Source organism: Solea senegalensis, linkage group LG5 (genome assembly GCF_019176455.1).
Source record: "Solea senegalensis isolate Sse05_10M linkage group LG5, IFAPA_SoseM_1, whole genome shotgun sequence".
Taxonomy (NCBI): domain Eukaryota; kingdom Metazoa; phylum Chordata; class Actinopteri; order Pleuronectiformes; family Soleidae; genus Solea; species Solea senegalensis.
The window spans coordinates 3,414,801-3,431,958 of NC_058025.1; the positions used below are offsets into that span (position 1 = coordinate 3,414,801).

At 40.2% G+C, this 17,158-nt stretch overlaps 2 protein-coding genes and 1 non-coding gene across 4 annotated transcripts; 1 reads left to right on the forward strand and 2 right to left on the reverse strand.

Moving 5' to 3' along the window:
* Window positions 1–94: 94 nt before the first annotated feature.
* On the reverse strand, window positions 95–8,857 carry LOC122770002 (phytanoyl-CoA hydroxylase-interacting protein). The gene is made up of 5 exons (XM_044026948.1): window positions 8,726–8,857; window positions 5,774–5,950; window positions 3,227–3,401; window positions 2,317–2,434; window positions 95–2,229 (listed from the first exon to the last, which is right to left on the reverse strand). Exons 2-5 carry the CDS (start codon window positions 5,948–5,950, stop codon window positions 1,683–1,685), a joined length of 1,017 nt encoding a protein of 338 aa, XP_043882883.1. The 5' UTR covers window positions 8,726–8,857; the 3' UTR covers window positions 95–1,682.
* A 2,680-nt stretch (window positions 8,858–11,537) lies between these two features.
* polr3d (polymerase (RNA) III (DNA directed) polypeptide D) lies at window positions 11,538–16,216 on the forward strand. 2 transcript variants are annotated; one of them, XM_044025391.1, is made up of 9 exons: window positions 11,538–11,647; window positions 12,348–12,516; window positions 12,628–12,671; window positions 13,848–13,999; window positions 14,084–14,208; window positions 14,308–14,470; window positions 15,115–15,362; window positions 15,447–15,599; window positions 15,832–16,216. In XM_044025391.1, the coding sequence occupies exons 2-9, from the start codon at window positions 12,358–12,360 to the stop codon at window positions 15,946–15,948; spliced, it is 1,161 nt and encodes a 386-aa protein (XP_043881326.1). In that variant the 5' UTR covers window positions 11,538–11,647; window positions 12,348–12,357; the 3' UTR covers window positions 15,949–16,216. The 2 variants fall into 2 exon arrangements, with proteins under 2 accessions (XP_043881326.1, XP_043881327.1); XM_044025392.1 differs by having other exon boundaries at window positions 12,357–12,516.
* Window positions 16,217–16,782: 566 nt separating this feature from the next.
* trnac-gca lies at window positions 16,783–16,854 on the reverse strand. Its single transcript has one exon. It is a non-coding gene; the product is annotated as a tRNA-Cys (tRNA).
* Window positions 16,855–17,158: the final 304 nt, after the last annotated feature.

The following is a 17,158-nucleotide window of genomic DNA, read 5'->3' on the forward strand; positions in this document are numbered from 1 at the left end:
ACTTTAACATGCCAACAACGCACTGATGCGAATACAAAGCAAATCTCAAACATTCAAACCCTGAATGACAAAGACGAAGGCCAAACACAGAATAGATCATTCAAAAATAATTTATTTAACTTAAATTATTAAACAAGTAAAGACAAAGGAGTGTAAGTAGAAGAAGGGTCAAGTCAAGGGTATGGATGAGCGGTGTAAATCCTGTTGAGGAGTCCAACAACGAAAGATGAGGAGGACACAGCAGGCCAGAAATGGAGTGAGGCTGCACTCCACACGTACACAATGGAGGTGTCAACTCATGATAGGCTTCTCGTCCACTTTAAATGTCATTGCAAGCAAATGGCTGCATCGCTTGGCTTGCATTGCGCGCCGCAGAAGTTGCAAATCACATTGTTCAAATATACAAACACAGGCACGAGCTAATCAAATCCTGGTCATGCATTTAACTCAAAAAACTACACAGTCCAAGCAGCTCGATCAAACGAGACGAGAAAGTTCCCCTCCATCGCTGGACACCCAACTTTGGCCCCGTTTACACTTGGCATGAGAATGTATTTTCCGTGATCAGATAGTGCTTCACCACATGCATTTACACGTCTCCGGTGTCCACATCAAGATCCAATTGCTATCCAATCGCAGTCATCTCCCCCTTTTGTCGCCTCCCCCTCGGTGCGCTGCCTTATCAACACCAACGTTAGCCATGTGTGACGTTGCACTACTGTATGGACTCCTCTTTGCTTTTTGACCCTTGCGAAGAAGCCGTCTTTGACAAGCGGAAAACCGACGATAGCAGAGAAGACTGTGCCGTGTTATCGCCGTTTTCACGTTAGCTGTGCTCGGTGGAGTGGAAACGCATTGGAGACTGATTGCATTTACGCTTCTGTTCAACGTGGTCACAGTGTGTCTCCGACCACCTCCTGAAGTGGTTTGGCAGATCTGATAACAATCCGTCCTTGGGTGTATTTACACCTGCATTTGAAAGTGGTCAGGTGCTCATGAGATTACAATCCAATCGCAGGATATGCATTTTAATGCCAGCTGTAAAGGACCTTTGAGTTGAGTTGAGCCATAAAGGAAAAATGTAACTGAAAGCGGTTTAGAAAATGCCACAAAGACATCAAAAATTACAGATTGAGCACAGACTTCTACCATTAATTTGCAGCTTTTATATTTTAAGTTATGATTTGTTCCGCTTTCATAGAAGCACATTTATTCAGTTTCCAGTTGTGATTATCACAAAGTTCAACGACATTGGTAGTTTAAAACGCAACATTCTAGGAGGGAAGAAGGAAAGCAGCACGCTGTACTTCACACACTTAAACAGGTTCTACACTTCTACACACGACCGAGATAGCATCCGGATGTGGGCCTAAAGTGATCCTCAAGCAAATGTGGACCTGTTTTGGCAAATGTGTTGGACTGGACCATGTAAATATGGCCTGAATATCTTCAGACAAATGTGGGACAACTATGGTAGAGATGTGGCACAATGGCTGATATGTGTGATATGGTGGTGCGGTGGCCAGCTTTTGGTCCAGATCTGCCATCATTCCACACGGTATTTGGACTTGATGAAAGTGTCAGGTGTGGGCCGGATCTGGGCCACAAACATTTTGCTATGTCGTGGTGACCTCAGCTGTTTGGTCTTGTCTGTCAGGTCAGTCTGACATCGGGGTCTGTCCTCAGCGTCCTACACTGATGTTGCACACTTTGCAGCTCGGGTCTTTCTTGGCATTAGCTGTGGTCAGACTCATGAGCTGGTGGTGTCCGCTGATCTGCTCCACACTGCCCTGGTCCAGATGAACGGGCTCTGTGAAAAGCACCTCAAGGATGACGTCACTGGCATGGCAGTACAAAGGCTCCTCCCCCTGCCTCTGGGGGGCAGTGTATGTCAGGAAAGGGTTGGAAGACAAGTCCAGCATAGGAAGACGCGTGCGACAGAAGGTATCTCCCTCTGAGCCAACGGGAGCCAACACCAGCACCACATAGTGGTAGGCTGTGTACATACAGTAGAAGTCTGCGAAATACAGGCAGATATCGGGGTTCAGCAGGAGTCCAGCTGGTATCTGGAAACGTAGAGGTCCGTATGGGGAGTCATTGGGAGGAAGGCCTGTATCGAACTCTGTGTTGCAACTGAAGAAGACTCCCTGCAGTTTGGCATTGATTGGAGAACCATGACTCCCACTGTTGTCTTTCAAAGCCGGACGCATCAGTCCTCCACATTCCTTCCTAATCCGAGACGCAAATGAAAGAAAACAGCATTACACTTAATTTGCCGAAGGCATGGCTTTAGTTGTACGTTTGACTAGCACTGACCTGACATAGTCAAAGTAGTCCGGCTGTTGGTTGCGATAAAACACAGTGAATTTTAGCAGCCTCCCTGCGGAGCCCTTAGCCTTGTCAAGAAGCTGCTGTAGATGTTCCATGGCATAGTCTGCAATGATGATAGCAACTCATTTCAAATATTGTTTTAATACTTAGCGTCAACCAATTAATCACACTATTGTTACCTATTTATGTATCTTAGTCCACTCTTGCTTCACTGGTACACTCTTCAGTCACACTCCTGTCTAATAACTACGATACATGTTGTCCCAGACTCCTCCCCCTTTTATAAATGCTGGAGCTGTCGCCACTTACTTTTCTCTCTGATAGGCTCGACTCCCTGAGCACCTATTTTTAGCAGTTCCCCACTCTCCCTCCCTTATTAAACTCTCAGCCAATTTCTTGGCATTCAGCGTCTTAGCCCCAGAAAAAGGGGCTTTGTTACCCTTTAATAAATGCTGCTCATCAACCTAAAAAATGCAGTCATCAGTTGCTTTGAAAGATCGGCATCAGCCGTAGAAAAACTCACAAATCAAATTGACTTCTAAAATTGATATAGATGTAAAATGTTTACATTGTCTTTCAGTAGTTGTTTTTGTAGTTAAACTTGAGGGATTCAACATGAATTGAATTTGAGCATCATGAGGAGACAACAGCAGACAAAGACTGTGTTGCTCTGTGTACAGTCTCTGCTAAATTCTATAATTTGTCACTAATCACTCTTGGTAACGTCTGCAGGCACCACCGACTGCAGAAGTTACCAACTGTAACATCTCTGCATCTTTGGCTGACAACTTACCAGAAATAGTTGGACTGACTTTTTGAAGACCATTTGCTCTCACGTCTCATTGCATACCTCATTATCCTTGTTACCTTCGCTGTCACACATGGCGTCGCTTACCTCCAGTGCAGAACTCCACCACCTGGCTCCACTCTGACACCAGGTAGTCACCATCAGGCTGTCGGACAGCAGTTTGAACGGCGACGCAGTACTCTGTCCGCGGGCTGAGGAACCAGTGTCCCCTCACTGCCATGGGGAGAGGCACGGCCTTGGCCACCAGTTTGGTTGGCACATCCTGGAGGACGGAACAGAAAAGTGGTGACATCAGGCACAGATAATGGGTATTTAACAGGCTGCTGTGTTTTGATTTGCATATCAAAGCAAATGTAAATGCAGTTGTGAAATCAAACCCACTTTTATTCACAAATTCTGCCTTAGTAGCAAGATATTCCACTTCAAACCCAAGTAACTAGGATACAGCTTATCAAATCAGCACCTTTGTTTTGAGCAAGGCTTCACAGCTAATTACTGCAGGCTCACAGGCTCATATATCCATAGCAACATCTCTGATGCAAGTTTGCTTCAGAGAAAGAGAGAGAGAGAGAGAGCATTTCCATTCAACAACAGCTCACTCACTCACAACCTGCCTTGACTTCACAAAGGCACCTTTAAAAGGATTGTTCAGGTTGTTTGAGGTGTAGTTTCTTGAAGCATAGACTCAAATATGCCCCATTCCCAATGGGTTTTAAGGGGTTTAGAGTCATAGGAAAGTGTTGAGTCAGGAGCATTAGTTGAAAAGCAAGACCTGAGTGAACATGCTCATTTCTTCTTCATTTGCTAGCACCAATGCAATATAAATGTTTTGCCTGTTAGCATAGACCTTAGCCTATCGGTTAGGCCTGAATGTTTACGGTGAACGTTACTTTGGGTCATTTTTGGTGCAGTGCCATGACACACTTTCATTTTTTGCCTGTTAGCATAGACATTAGCCTAGCTGTTAGCCATGAACGATTATGGCGAACCTTGCTTTTTACAAGTTTGGAAGGAGCTCAATTTCTTTTTGTTCATTTCATTCTTTTTGTTTCAGATCAATTGAATAACCTTTTGAAAGAAGGACTGAAGTATATATATGTAACAAATACAACAACATAGTGTTGTTTTCACAACATGGCAGTTTTGTGTATTGTCATCATCTCTAGTTGGGATCAGCTTAGCTTGAAAAAGATACACGGACTAACTTTCCCATCCATATTTGTGCTGTTAATATAAATAAGTAAACATCAGTCTGGAAAATAAATGTGCTCCAAGTTAGAATTTCAGTTCATCTGCAGATAAAGTGACTGCAGAGTCAAGTAAGTGCAAAGCACATCACACATTTCACACACACACACTTCACTTTATATTTATTTTATTTTAGTGACGCAAATTGCAGACTTTTTTTCCACTGAAATGTGTTTCTTGTGTATTTTGACAGTTGGGAAATACCTTGTTTCTTCTATCAGGTCATGGTTGTCCAAATCAAATTTAAAGACCCCTTAAAGACAAATTAAGATTAAATTCAATACCGACTTCAGTATCATCAGTATTCAAAGTATGGTATGGAGTGTTAGAAATTTCAAATTATGCTTCATGACAGACCACTATTTTTATGACTTTTCTAAAATATTTTTAAATAATGTTACACAATCACTTTTGGAGATAATTTTCTATAATCTGTAACATGTATCTAATCTATAATCCGAGTAGGATAACAGTGTTGGCAGTTGGTAGTGGCGCAATGAAATGGATGCCTATAACTGGACAGTTTTGCAAAAGCTAACAAGGTAACACTTATGGTAATTTAGGGTAATACAATCTTTCGTAACCACTCAGTAGTAGCTTGGTAATAACAATAGAACAAGTGTGTGATGAATTTTAACTTTATTTTATGGTTATTGTCAATTTTGAGTCACAACATTTTAATGTGAAGGTCTTGCATTGATGGCCGCCTGTTCTAATTCTCATTACAAACTATTACAAGAATATTTCTTTGGAAATAACATCACATTACTATAGTACTATCTCCTTACTACCACACAATTACCGTTATTATTACCAATGTGGAAATTGCATTAGAAATAAGATGATATTACCATAATACAAAGCATATAACCACACTACCACTATGTTGTTTCCGTGCCGTTAAGTGTTAGCTTTAACTAAAAGCCCCCGTCATGTGAATTTCAAGGGTACGTTCAGGTACTTCAAGGGTGTTTTGCCCAGAGCCCACACTAATTTCCTCCCCTGGTGCACTGAAAGTAATTAACATGGAAAGAGTTTTGTGCTGCAGCTCAATTTGTCCATTTTTGTCCACTCTATGAGGAAAACAATGTGTGACGGTCTGAGTCACAGCCCCAAAGCTGTTGACTGCACTCATTTTCCTTTATTTGCCTGAATTGGAAGTGACTGAAATGGTGCAACTGTGTTTTTTTCTGCCAGACAAGAGCCTCTATAATGTTAATCCAGTCAGACCTGTATGCGAATGTCTTATTTTAGCAGTCTTTTATTCTGAGTGGTGGAAATTACTGCACACGGCAAATGGACCGGTGTGATACGGCACAGCGGGGAGCTGATGACATTCAGGGGGGAATAAGTGTGAGGTTGTGCAGCACTTTCAAATGCTCAGACCCTGTGTTTGAAGCGGTTGGGATCTTTGCTCTCTTTGCGGCTCAGGTCGATGAAGAAGTGCGTGGCTCGGGCGGTGTCCTCGGGGTTCATGTCCCACATGATGCGGAATGAGTCACAGGACACCTCACAAATCTGGATGTTACACGGTGTGGTGAGAGGGCCGTCCATTTCTGTCATCTGCCATTGAAAGATGAGAAGAGAGGGCCGTTAGACCCAGATGACCTGGGACTGTGATACAAACAGCCTGAGAAGGAGAACATCTGCTGACATCTCATTTTTAAGGATCTGTCTCCTGGCTTTTTATTCACTGTCTTGCCCTTTTTGCTCTCAACCTCCCCCACCTCCTCTCCTCTCCCCTCTCCTCGCCCTTAAGTGACATTTCCAGTTATTACACAACTCAGTGCGCTCCCAGCTGAGTGACTGGCCGCTGCCTTTCCCCTGTATTTCATAATCCACCTACAGCTGTTTCCCAGCAACCACACATCTGCAGCCTCCTTCAGTCTTCTCCTGCAACTCTCAAAGCAGGGGTCACATCCAATAATGAGGGATTGGCCGATGCAATGCTTGTATGTCTTATTATCGGTCCAATAATCAGTATTGATATCGGCCACATACTCTGCATCAGTTCTGAGGACTCACCAAATACTTAGCATCAATATCGGCCTGATACATAGCATCTGTATACTCATTGGTATTGGCCGGATGCCGAATACTTGGCATCAGTATTGGCCAGATACTCTGCATTGGTACTGGCCCAATACTCAGCATCGGTATTGGCCCAATACTCAGTATTGGGATTGGCCTGATGCCCAATACTCAGCATCAGTATTGGCCAGATACTCGGCATTGGTATTGGCCTGAGACTCAGCATCACTATTGGCCCGATATTCAGCATTGGTATTGGCCCGATGCCTGATACTCAGTATTGGTATTGGCCTGAGATTCAGCATCGGTATTGGCCCAATACTTGGCAACGGTATTGGCCTGATACACGAGCATCGGTATACTTTTTCAGAGTCATATCACAGCAGATGTATGTATATATATATATATGTATATATATATATATATATATATATACATATAGTATGTGTATTTGTTTTACATAATGAAGAAAATGTACATATATATATATATGTATATATATATATATATTTATATACATATATATATATATATGTACATTTTCTTCATTATGTAAAACAAATACACATACTAAACCAGTTGGTGAGGGCACAAGCGTATAAGTTTAAGGTTATTCAATCTACTGTTGTACTGTTGAAGTCAATAGTCATATTGGAGATCTATTGGCTGATATACAATAATACATTGCAGCCCGTGCCCAAAAGGAACAGAATTGAAGAATTCTTATAACTGGTTGGTTGAAATCCTGGGATGAGTAAAGGGTGGTGTGCCCCTGAGCAAGGCACCCAATCTCCCATTGCTCCCAGGTTTGCTACTGGTGTGTAATAAGGATGCGTTTAAATGAGGTCAAATTCACTATCACTAATTGGTGTGTGTATGCAAAGATAACCAATAATGAACTCATTTTTCTTATTCTAAACTTCTATTTTCCTGCGTGTGTGGATTATATAATGGGAAAAAGAGCACGAGAGGAACCCTGACTTTGATCTCGACTGCCGGTGGCTGCGAAGGTGCTCTCCACTCAGAATGATGGACGGGCTGCAGCAGCTCATTAAAACCCGTGAACTGTGAAATGTGTGCGGTGGCTCATCTACACGCAGGCCAGTTGAGATCACACACACGCACACGCATGTGTCTTTCCACACGTCTGTACATTACAGCTGCTGTTAATCTCACTCTCTTTTTCTTTAGCATGGTGTGTTTGCAGAGAAACTGGGGCAAGAGAAGATCCTCACAGGACACAAGTCACCAAAGCCCCACCATGTCTGTGTGTGTGTGTGTCTGTGAGTGTGTGTGTGTGTGTGTGTGCGCGCGCTCCACTTTTGAATCAAACACAGTTCACGCGCAGGTTTCCTCACAATCACACTGTCCTCGTTTCTGTGTCTGCAAACAAACAAACCCTGTTATCGCTGTTGGACGCCAACAATGCCACAGTCAGATCATAAACCACAACTGATTAAAAAAACGGAGTGGGTAACGTCGAGCTGTGAAAGCACTCAGCTGCAGTTCTTTCAGCAGCTGTAACACACGCGTGCATGCACGCACACGCACGCACGCACACACACACACACACACACAGAGGGATGTTGTTATCTGTGTGAGGCAGCATCATGAAAGAAGATGCTGCTGCTGCGTTCATGCATATGGAGCAGGTCACAAATAGCAACTCTGCTGCTTTTCTTCTTCTTCTTTCATGGTGAAGACTTTACACTCACGCACACACACGTGCGTTTGCACGAGGGCAGGAAGAAAATAGCATCGTTCTTTTCACAGTGTATCATGTGATTTTATATCAAAAAATACTGACCTTTTTTAAAACATATCACATCAGGACATAATGTTTAAACCAAAGTGGGTCAAGTGCATGTTACACAGTATGAACCAGACGTAAATATTGCATAAAGTTCTATAAATAAGATGTTAAAAAAGAGATATTGTGGTAATTAATCCAGTAATCCCTCTTTTTTCAAATACTTGACTCATTTTTAGCAACATTCGCCTTTTTTAATCCACTTATGTATATTCTGTGAATTACATCTGTCGTCTCTGCAGCTGCTTTGACACTTTAGCCTAAGGAAAATAAATAAAGTACGTTTAAATTTGACTGATTTGATTGCACATGATGTGCACATCATTAAGAAACTCGTGCACCTCGTGCACCAACATGACATCTGCTATTATACAAGCCAATGAAAACACTAACATCACGGCATAAAATCGTTTGTAATCCGCAGATTACAGTGCGAGCTCTCACACAAGCATCAATGAACACATGGATTGTTGTTATTTTTTAAAATCCTTACTTACTCACTTGTGTTGCTCAGATCTGGTGAGAAGATTTCAGCCACGCTGAAAATTGTGCTGCCGTCTTTTTCCTGCCTCACAACCTTCTGCTCTGCTGCAGTCGACAGAAGATCCCACAGGAAAAATGATTACAAACACACAGTCACCTCACTCTCTCTCTCTCTCGCTCTCGCTCTCAGTCTATGTCTCTCTCTCGCTCTCTCTCTCTCCTGTGCAGCCCTAGAGGATGAAGTTAGATTTATTTTGTTTAGTACGTTCAACAACGAGCGTGGGTTCTTCTGGTTTCCTCCCACCGTCCAAAAAACACGATGCAGATTAGGTAAAACTGGACACTCTAAAATGACCGTATAGGTGTGAGTGTGAGTGTGGATGGTTGTTTGTCTCTATGTTTGTCCCTGTGATGGACTGGAGATGTGTCCAGGGTGTAGCCTGCCGTGACCCTCGTGAATGGACGGATGGATGGACATTCACCAAGGAGGTTCTGTTATCTGTCCTGTCTGACGTTTTCGATCAGATTTTTTTTGTCATCACCCAAGTGTGTTCCCATTACGACCCACTGATGATGGTCCTCAAGACTAGAAAAGCGTTATATAAGTATAAACCATTTATCATCTGGATCTGATCCAGATTATGGATTTGGTGGCAATTTCAATTTAACACGGTGCAGTCGCTTTTGTTTTTAGATGTTGTAGATTGTTGTATGTAGATGTTTATACCTCAGCAACATCTTACCAGATCATTATTTTAGCAAATTATTTTGTATCTATATAAAAGCATTATAACACTTTTTTTTCAATCTCAACATTTAAAATAGAATCATTTTTATTATTCAAACCATTCATTTAGTTCAATTCTGCAACTGAATACTCCTTTTTATATATGCTTGTTATATGTTATGTTATTTTTTATGTAAGAGGGTAAGAGCTTATTTTACTTTACATTCCGTCAGTTTGCTATATTGTACGATGAAAAACAAACGGTTAATCTATCATATTATTGTTATTAAACTGGCTGTATTTGCTCTCCTATAGGCGGGAGACTCTTCAAAGGAGATGATACTGGTAGTTAGTTAGTGATGTCCCAGTAAACCACACAGTCTGCACCATCTAGACCTCAAAAATATACATGTGCCAACTGTTTTGCCATATGGACAAACTCTGCGGGGCATTTCGCCCCTGGCACATATGCAGACGAGGGTGGTGGTGGGGGATTTATGTAAGTCCAGAAAAAGCAGATTTTCACTGGCATCGTTTTTGTTTCTGTGCTGGTTAAAGATCACATCAGTGAGCAAATTCAAAATCAAGAGACTTTCTAGGTGAATGCCTTTACTGAATTGCTGCTAAAACAACTGTAACTGTAGACCAGTGGAGCTGTGAATGTACTTTTATTTTTATTTTCATTGAGATACAAGATCTCTTCTTCCAGCGAGTCCTGCTCAGAATACAGTAGCCACACAAAAAGCTACAGAGATATAAGATCCACCATCATCACACAGAGGGATAAGCTGATAGTGAGAGTCCAAACATTCTCACTATCACAAATCCTTTTTTAAAAAAAAAAATGAAATTACAAAGAAACCCATCGCCACAATAAAGCAGATAAACGCGGGTTATGGAGAAGCTTGATTTATTTCCCCGCCGTCGGCCTCACATCAGTGATTCGCTCAGACTGTAATTAAAGTGCAATCATCCATCATTGGTCACGCGTCTGTCTGTCTGTCTGTCTGTCTGTGGCCACATATCCTCTCTCAGCTCCCAGAGGAGAGAACAGCCATGTTTGTCAGGGAAAGAAAAAACAGACTGCCTGCAGATTCTGGCTCCATTTATACATATATAAACCATTTTTATATAAAAAAGAAAGAACCATATATCTTGTTTTTTATTGATGTCTGGCACCAGGACTTATTGCTATTGTCGGTACAAAAGGTCTGTAATGGCATTTACAGTAAATACCCTCTAAATGACCTACAAATATGATATATATATATATATATATAAACCTGAAAGATCTGGTCTCATTGGGCACTTTTTTAAATGAGTTTTAAATGACGTGGAGGCAGAAACATCTGCTGCAGATGTTTCACTTCATTGATTTTTTTACTGATTATGTGATTTTTATATTATATTTTGTATATTTTATTTTGTTTTCTGTATGCTCTTGACCCAGTATTAACATGTCTTTCAGTATAATGTCATTCATGTAGTATGATAAACCAAATAATGTCATGTTTGAAATTGGCAATGTCAAATTAAACTCAATTAATTTGACACTAACTCAAATACAAATACGTTAAACAGGACGATTATTATGATCATATATAGTATTATTAATAATATAATTATCCCATATATGATCATAATAATCATGATTTTGTATATATATACAGTATATACACAAATATTAATTACTATTATATTAAACTAAAAAGTGGCATACTGTTGTGTTCTTGTTTTTCCTCATTTATTTATTATTTTTTTTTAATAATGCTCAAGCAGATTAATTTGTAGTCAACAGCTAATCTTGTCCTACCTCTCTAATTCCACTAGATGGTGCCATTGTGTGATGTGTTTGTTGAAATTTCTTTAACAAAGTTTTATTTTACTCAAATACGCCAATTAAAATACACACAACAACGGGGAAAACACATAAAAAAGATTATCTTATGCATCTCAGTTAAATTTACGTATAATGTTACGTATTTAAACGATTTTAACTAAACAAAAAGCCCAAACAACTGTGTTGGCGTAAACCTTGCGCAGCTCTGATCCCCGTGAAGTCCGGCATCACCATACACCGGAAGTATGGTGACGTTGTACAAACTGCAGTGTCAGTGTCGGAGAAGCAGCAGCACAACGTCTGCGTTAATGTGTGTTTTTATTTAAGTTTGGACTCATTATCAGATTAAAAACCCTGAGGAAATCAAACGTGAGTATGTTTAGAATCTCTGAATGTCAGCGTTTGTAACTGACAGTGTTTCATTTGTGTTTAAATACGCGTACGTTTGTTTTTCGTGCCCTGATTTGACCACGTGTTGCTGATTTTTTTTTGAAGTGTTCACACAAAATCGTTAAAAAATTTCAAAGTCGTTGTAATTTGAATAAAAATACAGTTTAAAGTTATAGTTTGACTTGTTCGCCAATGTATAACAGAAAACAAAAACTCCTTTTAGAAGGAGTTTTCCTAAGAAACCCTCGTGTTTGTTTATTACTATTTCCCATTAGTCCTAATTTATACGTTTGTGCAAATAATTTATTTATTTTTTAATAAATACAACCAAATCAAAGAAGATAAAGGAACTATAAATGAAAACCAAACACTATATACGTACAATACAAAATAAATCTTCAGACGCTTTTTTTGCAAATAGTCACTCATACACAGGACAAAATAAAAGGAAAATAAAGACAAAAATAACAATGACAAAACTGGTAGAACAAGCTAGACAAACACAAACAAAAGGGAAACATGCAACTGAAAACAAAAGATCCACATGTATGTCAGGTAAAACAGTGGACAGCAAAACATGCATTTTGTGGAATTAAACGTATTTACTCGTATTGTTTTATTTATTACACAAAGTATAAATTAGCATTGTGACACATACTTCTGTCTGTTTATGATCCAGTATAAACAGGATGGCTGATCCAGGCTCAGGTGACTCTGGTAGTCAGCGTGTACCGGGGCCTGGAGGGACCAGTGCAGGACTCCTGATGGGCCGCAGACCGGCGTCCTCTGTCGCACCACGTCTCCCCTCTATGCGATCACGGGACCTCACCCTGGGGGGAGTGAAAAAGGTAAATTAGTATATTATATAATAAGTATATTTTAAATAAAGATACATACACATGTTTTCTCATGAGCTGACTCTTAATAATCTTATTTCTATGTGTTTTTCTCTTTTTAAGAAAACATTCACACCCAACATCATTGGCCGAAAAGCCAAAGAAGAGTAAGTGACATTCAGTAAACGATGCCTTCATCCATCCATACATCCATCTTCTCTCGCTTTATCCTCCACATGAGGGTCGCGGGTCACTGTGCCAATATCAGCTGACATAGGGCAATAGGGGATAGTCGCCCTTCAACGCCAACCTTTATTTTGGTCCACTTTTGCAGTTATTTTCCACCAATATCTCGTATTTATGATGCCGTTAGAACTTCATGTTTTAGAAAATCACGGATTTGAGCTCAATACAGTGTCATCTCAGTGCACGTTTGAATAAAACTAGTAAAATGTATTTACAGAATTACACACGGTAGCATTTGTATACCTTCTTAACTGCTTATTATTGATTTAAGATATTTATTTAAGTCTTCTCCAGCACATCGTATTCTCAGTGGGGTTAAAGTCTAGACTCTCGCAAATCCATCTTCAAAAAGTGCCGACTCAGGCTCCATGAGCCGCTCTTTCACAATTTAAGACGGATGAATCCTGGATCAGTCGTCTTGGATTATGGCTGAGGAAGTCGCTCATCCGTCGTCACTGCTGCAAATATTTCAAAAATAACGCTTTTGGTTGAAAATCATGAATGGATTCAGTAGCCTGAAGCACAAGTGTTTTTTAAATTTATTTTTATATGGTGACACAAGTGCAAACATCACAGTAAAAGTAGAGGTAAAGAAAAAAATAGTAAACATGCATTTTTATATCTATGGATGTACAATACAGAAGAATATTAATTTTAAGTTATTAAAAATAGAATTCTATATGTAGTAGTATAGAAGTACAGAAGTATAGTAACATTAAAAACACAAGCAGAAGTGTAAGAAATAAATACAAAGGAAAATTAAATTACAATCCATAACAAATTCATGCAAAGATGGTAAAATAAATTAAAGGTTTAAGGAGATTAAATGCATTAAAAAGGGGTAAAAGAAATAAAAACAAGTAAATAAACTAATAGTCATCAACTGAGGAAACGATATTTAAGAGAGAAAATCTTTAAGTATGGAAAAAAATTAAGGTTTAGGACAGGAATTCCGATTGTTAGAAATGTTTATAATAATAAAAAGCACTAAGCTAAATATTACACTAGCTTTTTTTGTCTGTGTCGTGCAGAAACCAGAAAAAATAGATTTCGCTCCTGTTCTCATGACGACATGACTCTTATCTTTTCTCTGTCAGAACCAAAGCTGAAGGCGGGCAAAGGAGAGAGAGGAGGGATGATCGAGGTCGAGGCCGAGGAGAGCGAGGCAGGGGCCGAGGTCGTCCAGAGGTCATCCAGTCCCACTCTATTTTCGAGCAGGGGCCCGCGGAGATGACGATGAAGAAGAGAGGTCGGAGATCTGCTGCAGTCATGTTCTCTGTGCTCACTTTTGGCTGAAGCGCAGTGACGTTAAAACCTTTGTGTTTGAACTCAGGCGGTTACGAGAATGAGCGAGAGGCTGCGACAGTGGGACCCTCGCCCATCATTAATATTAAAAAAGAGAAGAGGGAGACTGAAGAAGAGACCAAAGAGATCCTGCGCAGTCTGGATAGAGAAAACGTGAGTCCTGCTTATCGACTTTGCTCGACCTAGTTACACCGCTGTGTTTTAACGTTGGTGATGATGCTGTAACCCCCTTCTCTCCCGTGCTGCTCTCAGTTTGTCAACGATCCCTTCCTGAGGAGTGAAAGGAGGAGCTGCCCCGTCCAGCTTCCCCTCGCTGTGTCGGGATGGGGCTTCACGGAGGAATTCAGTAATGAAGAAGTTAAAGATGAGAAAATGGAGGAGGAGGATTGTGAAGTCACGGAGTCCACGGTCAAAGGTAACTGCGGAGTTTCTCACTTTCTCTCGTGAATTTCCAATTGCTCCTGAAAGTGGGAAGTCACACGCTGCTGGCTCCAGCTGCACGTTTATGGTGGCTGTGGATCAGGTGTAGAGTGGAATCATCCTCAACCAGAGGATTGTGGTTCAATCCCTGGCTCTTAACTCCCAGTTGCTGTCTACATCAGCAGCTTGTGAGTGTGTGTGTGTGTGTGTGACGGGTGGTAGCTCGTCGTGACGTCGCCCATAAATGCCTGAATTCTCCCCCGATTTTGTCAACACAAACCAAAATGATTAGATTTCTTTGTTATTTGGAGCAAAAAAAAAAAGAAGATAATATTCACATTTAAGAAGCTGAAACATCCGTCAAGCTTATTTAGTGATCGGTTAATAATTGAGTTATTGTTTCAGCCCTAAGTTCTTCTTCTTGCTGTAACTGTCCAGCAGGGGGCAGAAGAGGAATAACATTGATATTCAGCTGTATTTGGATCAAGATTATGCTACAATATATTATTTACCAACTATATTTAAGTTCCCAACCTTCAATTTAAAAAATGTAATTCCAGTTTTTTCCCCTTAATTTCTGTCCCATTCCTAGTTTTGTAACTTAATATTTATACAATTTCCCTTTTCCTTTGTCTTCAGTCAAACAGGAGCCAGAGGAAATAGACATAAAGAAAACAGAGGGCGCTTATAAACCTCCTCCCCTCCCTGAGCCTGAAGTTCTGTCCGAGCTGATGCATCGATGGAGCCTGAGTAAAGGGGAGGAGCTTTTCTTTATCCAGCTGCCCGACTCGCTGCCTGGTCAACCGCCGACCCAGGAGCACAGGCCGGTGAAGACGGAGGTGAAGTCAGAGGACGGACAGGCTGTGCTGCTGAAGACAGAGACTCAGGTACATGCTGCAGGTCTTCTCAGTGTGTGTGTGTTTAAATTCACAGTGATGTTGACATAAAATTGACACGTGACTTTTAAACAGGAAGAGGAAACTGAAGAGAACAGCTGTAACCTGAAAGACCTGCGGGAGGGTCTCGTTGGAAAGATGCTGGTGAGGAAGTCTGGACGAGTGCAGCTCATCCTCGGACAAGTGACGCTCGACGTGTCTCTGGGAGCAACGTGTTCTTTCTTTCAGGTATGACGGTGCATTATTATTATTATTATTATTATTATTATTATTATGTCTCCTTTCTATATGTTTCTATATGTCTCCTTTCCACATTTGGTCCTGAATGCTCCACGTCCACAGCGTTCAAATAAAACAGCATGAATTCTGAGATTAAAGTCAGAATTCTGAGGAAAAAAGTGGGACTTCAAAATCAGAACTCCTCTAATATGTTTGTCTCTGCTCTCTCTCCCTTTTACAGGAGCTCGTCTCCGTGGGTGCGGAGGAAAGAACAGGCGACCTCACCGTGTTGGGAAACATCAAACACAAAATGGTTTGCTCCCCGGATTTCGAGGCTCTCCTGGAGAGCAGCGCTTGACGCGCGCGACAGCAGCACAACCTCTAAACACTGGAGGCCGAGACACACACGACACACAGAGGCACTCAGTGTTGTGGTGGGTTGTGTTGTTGTTGACCTGATACTCACTGTTACTGTAGACTCTCCTTCTCTGGACTGTTGATTGTGCTTCTGTGTGCCATATTTCAATACTGGATTAATTTCTCTGTGTTGAGAGAACGATGCAAAAAGACTGTACATGAATGTAAATGTGTGAATAATTTATTTATGTTGCTGTGAAAAAAAAAAATTTGGTTGTGTTGTCTTTATTTCAAAACCAAAATAAATAATACAGTGTCACATCCAAACAGAAAATCTTTTTGTGTTGTTTTACTGAAGCTGCTGAATTGTTACAGGACTAGAGTTTCCCAAGAAAATACAGCTGGGTTAATTCCTGGGTGCTTTCTGTTATCTCTTCATTGTCGACTGAGACCTTGAACTCTCTTTGATATGGTTAGACTATGACTTTATTTGTATTTTAATTTTACTCTTGAAATCATATTTTGTTTCGATCAATCCCTTATTTATTTGGCATTTTTATTTCTGTTTACTAAAATAATTAAATTCTGCTTATATTTTTTAAAGTGTATGTATATATATATATTTATATACATATATATGTATACATATATATGTGTATGTATAGTTTTATTTGTTGAATTTTTTTTATATCTTCCAAAACAAAGTTTGTTGCTCTTGTCTTAGTGCATACAATAAGTTTTTGGACTAAGCATGAAGTCAGACATGTTAGGTAAAGAATATAACATAAATAGCTTAACATAAATAAATTCACAATATTATAAATGTTAACAATAAAGGGGGCATCCGGATTTGAACCGGGGACCTCTTGATCTGCAGTCAAATGCTCTACCACTGAGCTATACCCCCGTGCCGGAAGTTGAGGCAAGAAGCTGAGTATTTAAACATACCCATAATACAGTACATCTAGGATTTTATTGATCACAGTATTATTATTGTTTTATGACTTCATGCTCTAAATCCCGCCCCTATCTGTCATGGTGATGTTTATTTATGATTTATTTATTTGAACTGTTTCTTCTTCTGATCTTTTTTTGTATCCAGTTTATTTATTCTGTTTATTTCCTTATGTCTATAAAATATTTCAATCTGATAATTATTAGTATTATTAATTTTAGTAGTAGTTGTAGTAGTTCGAGGAATATGAAGTATT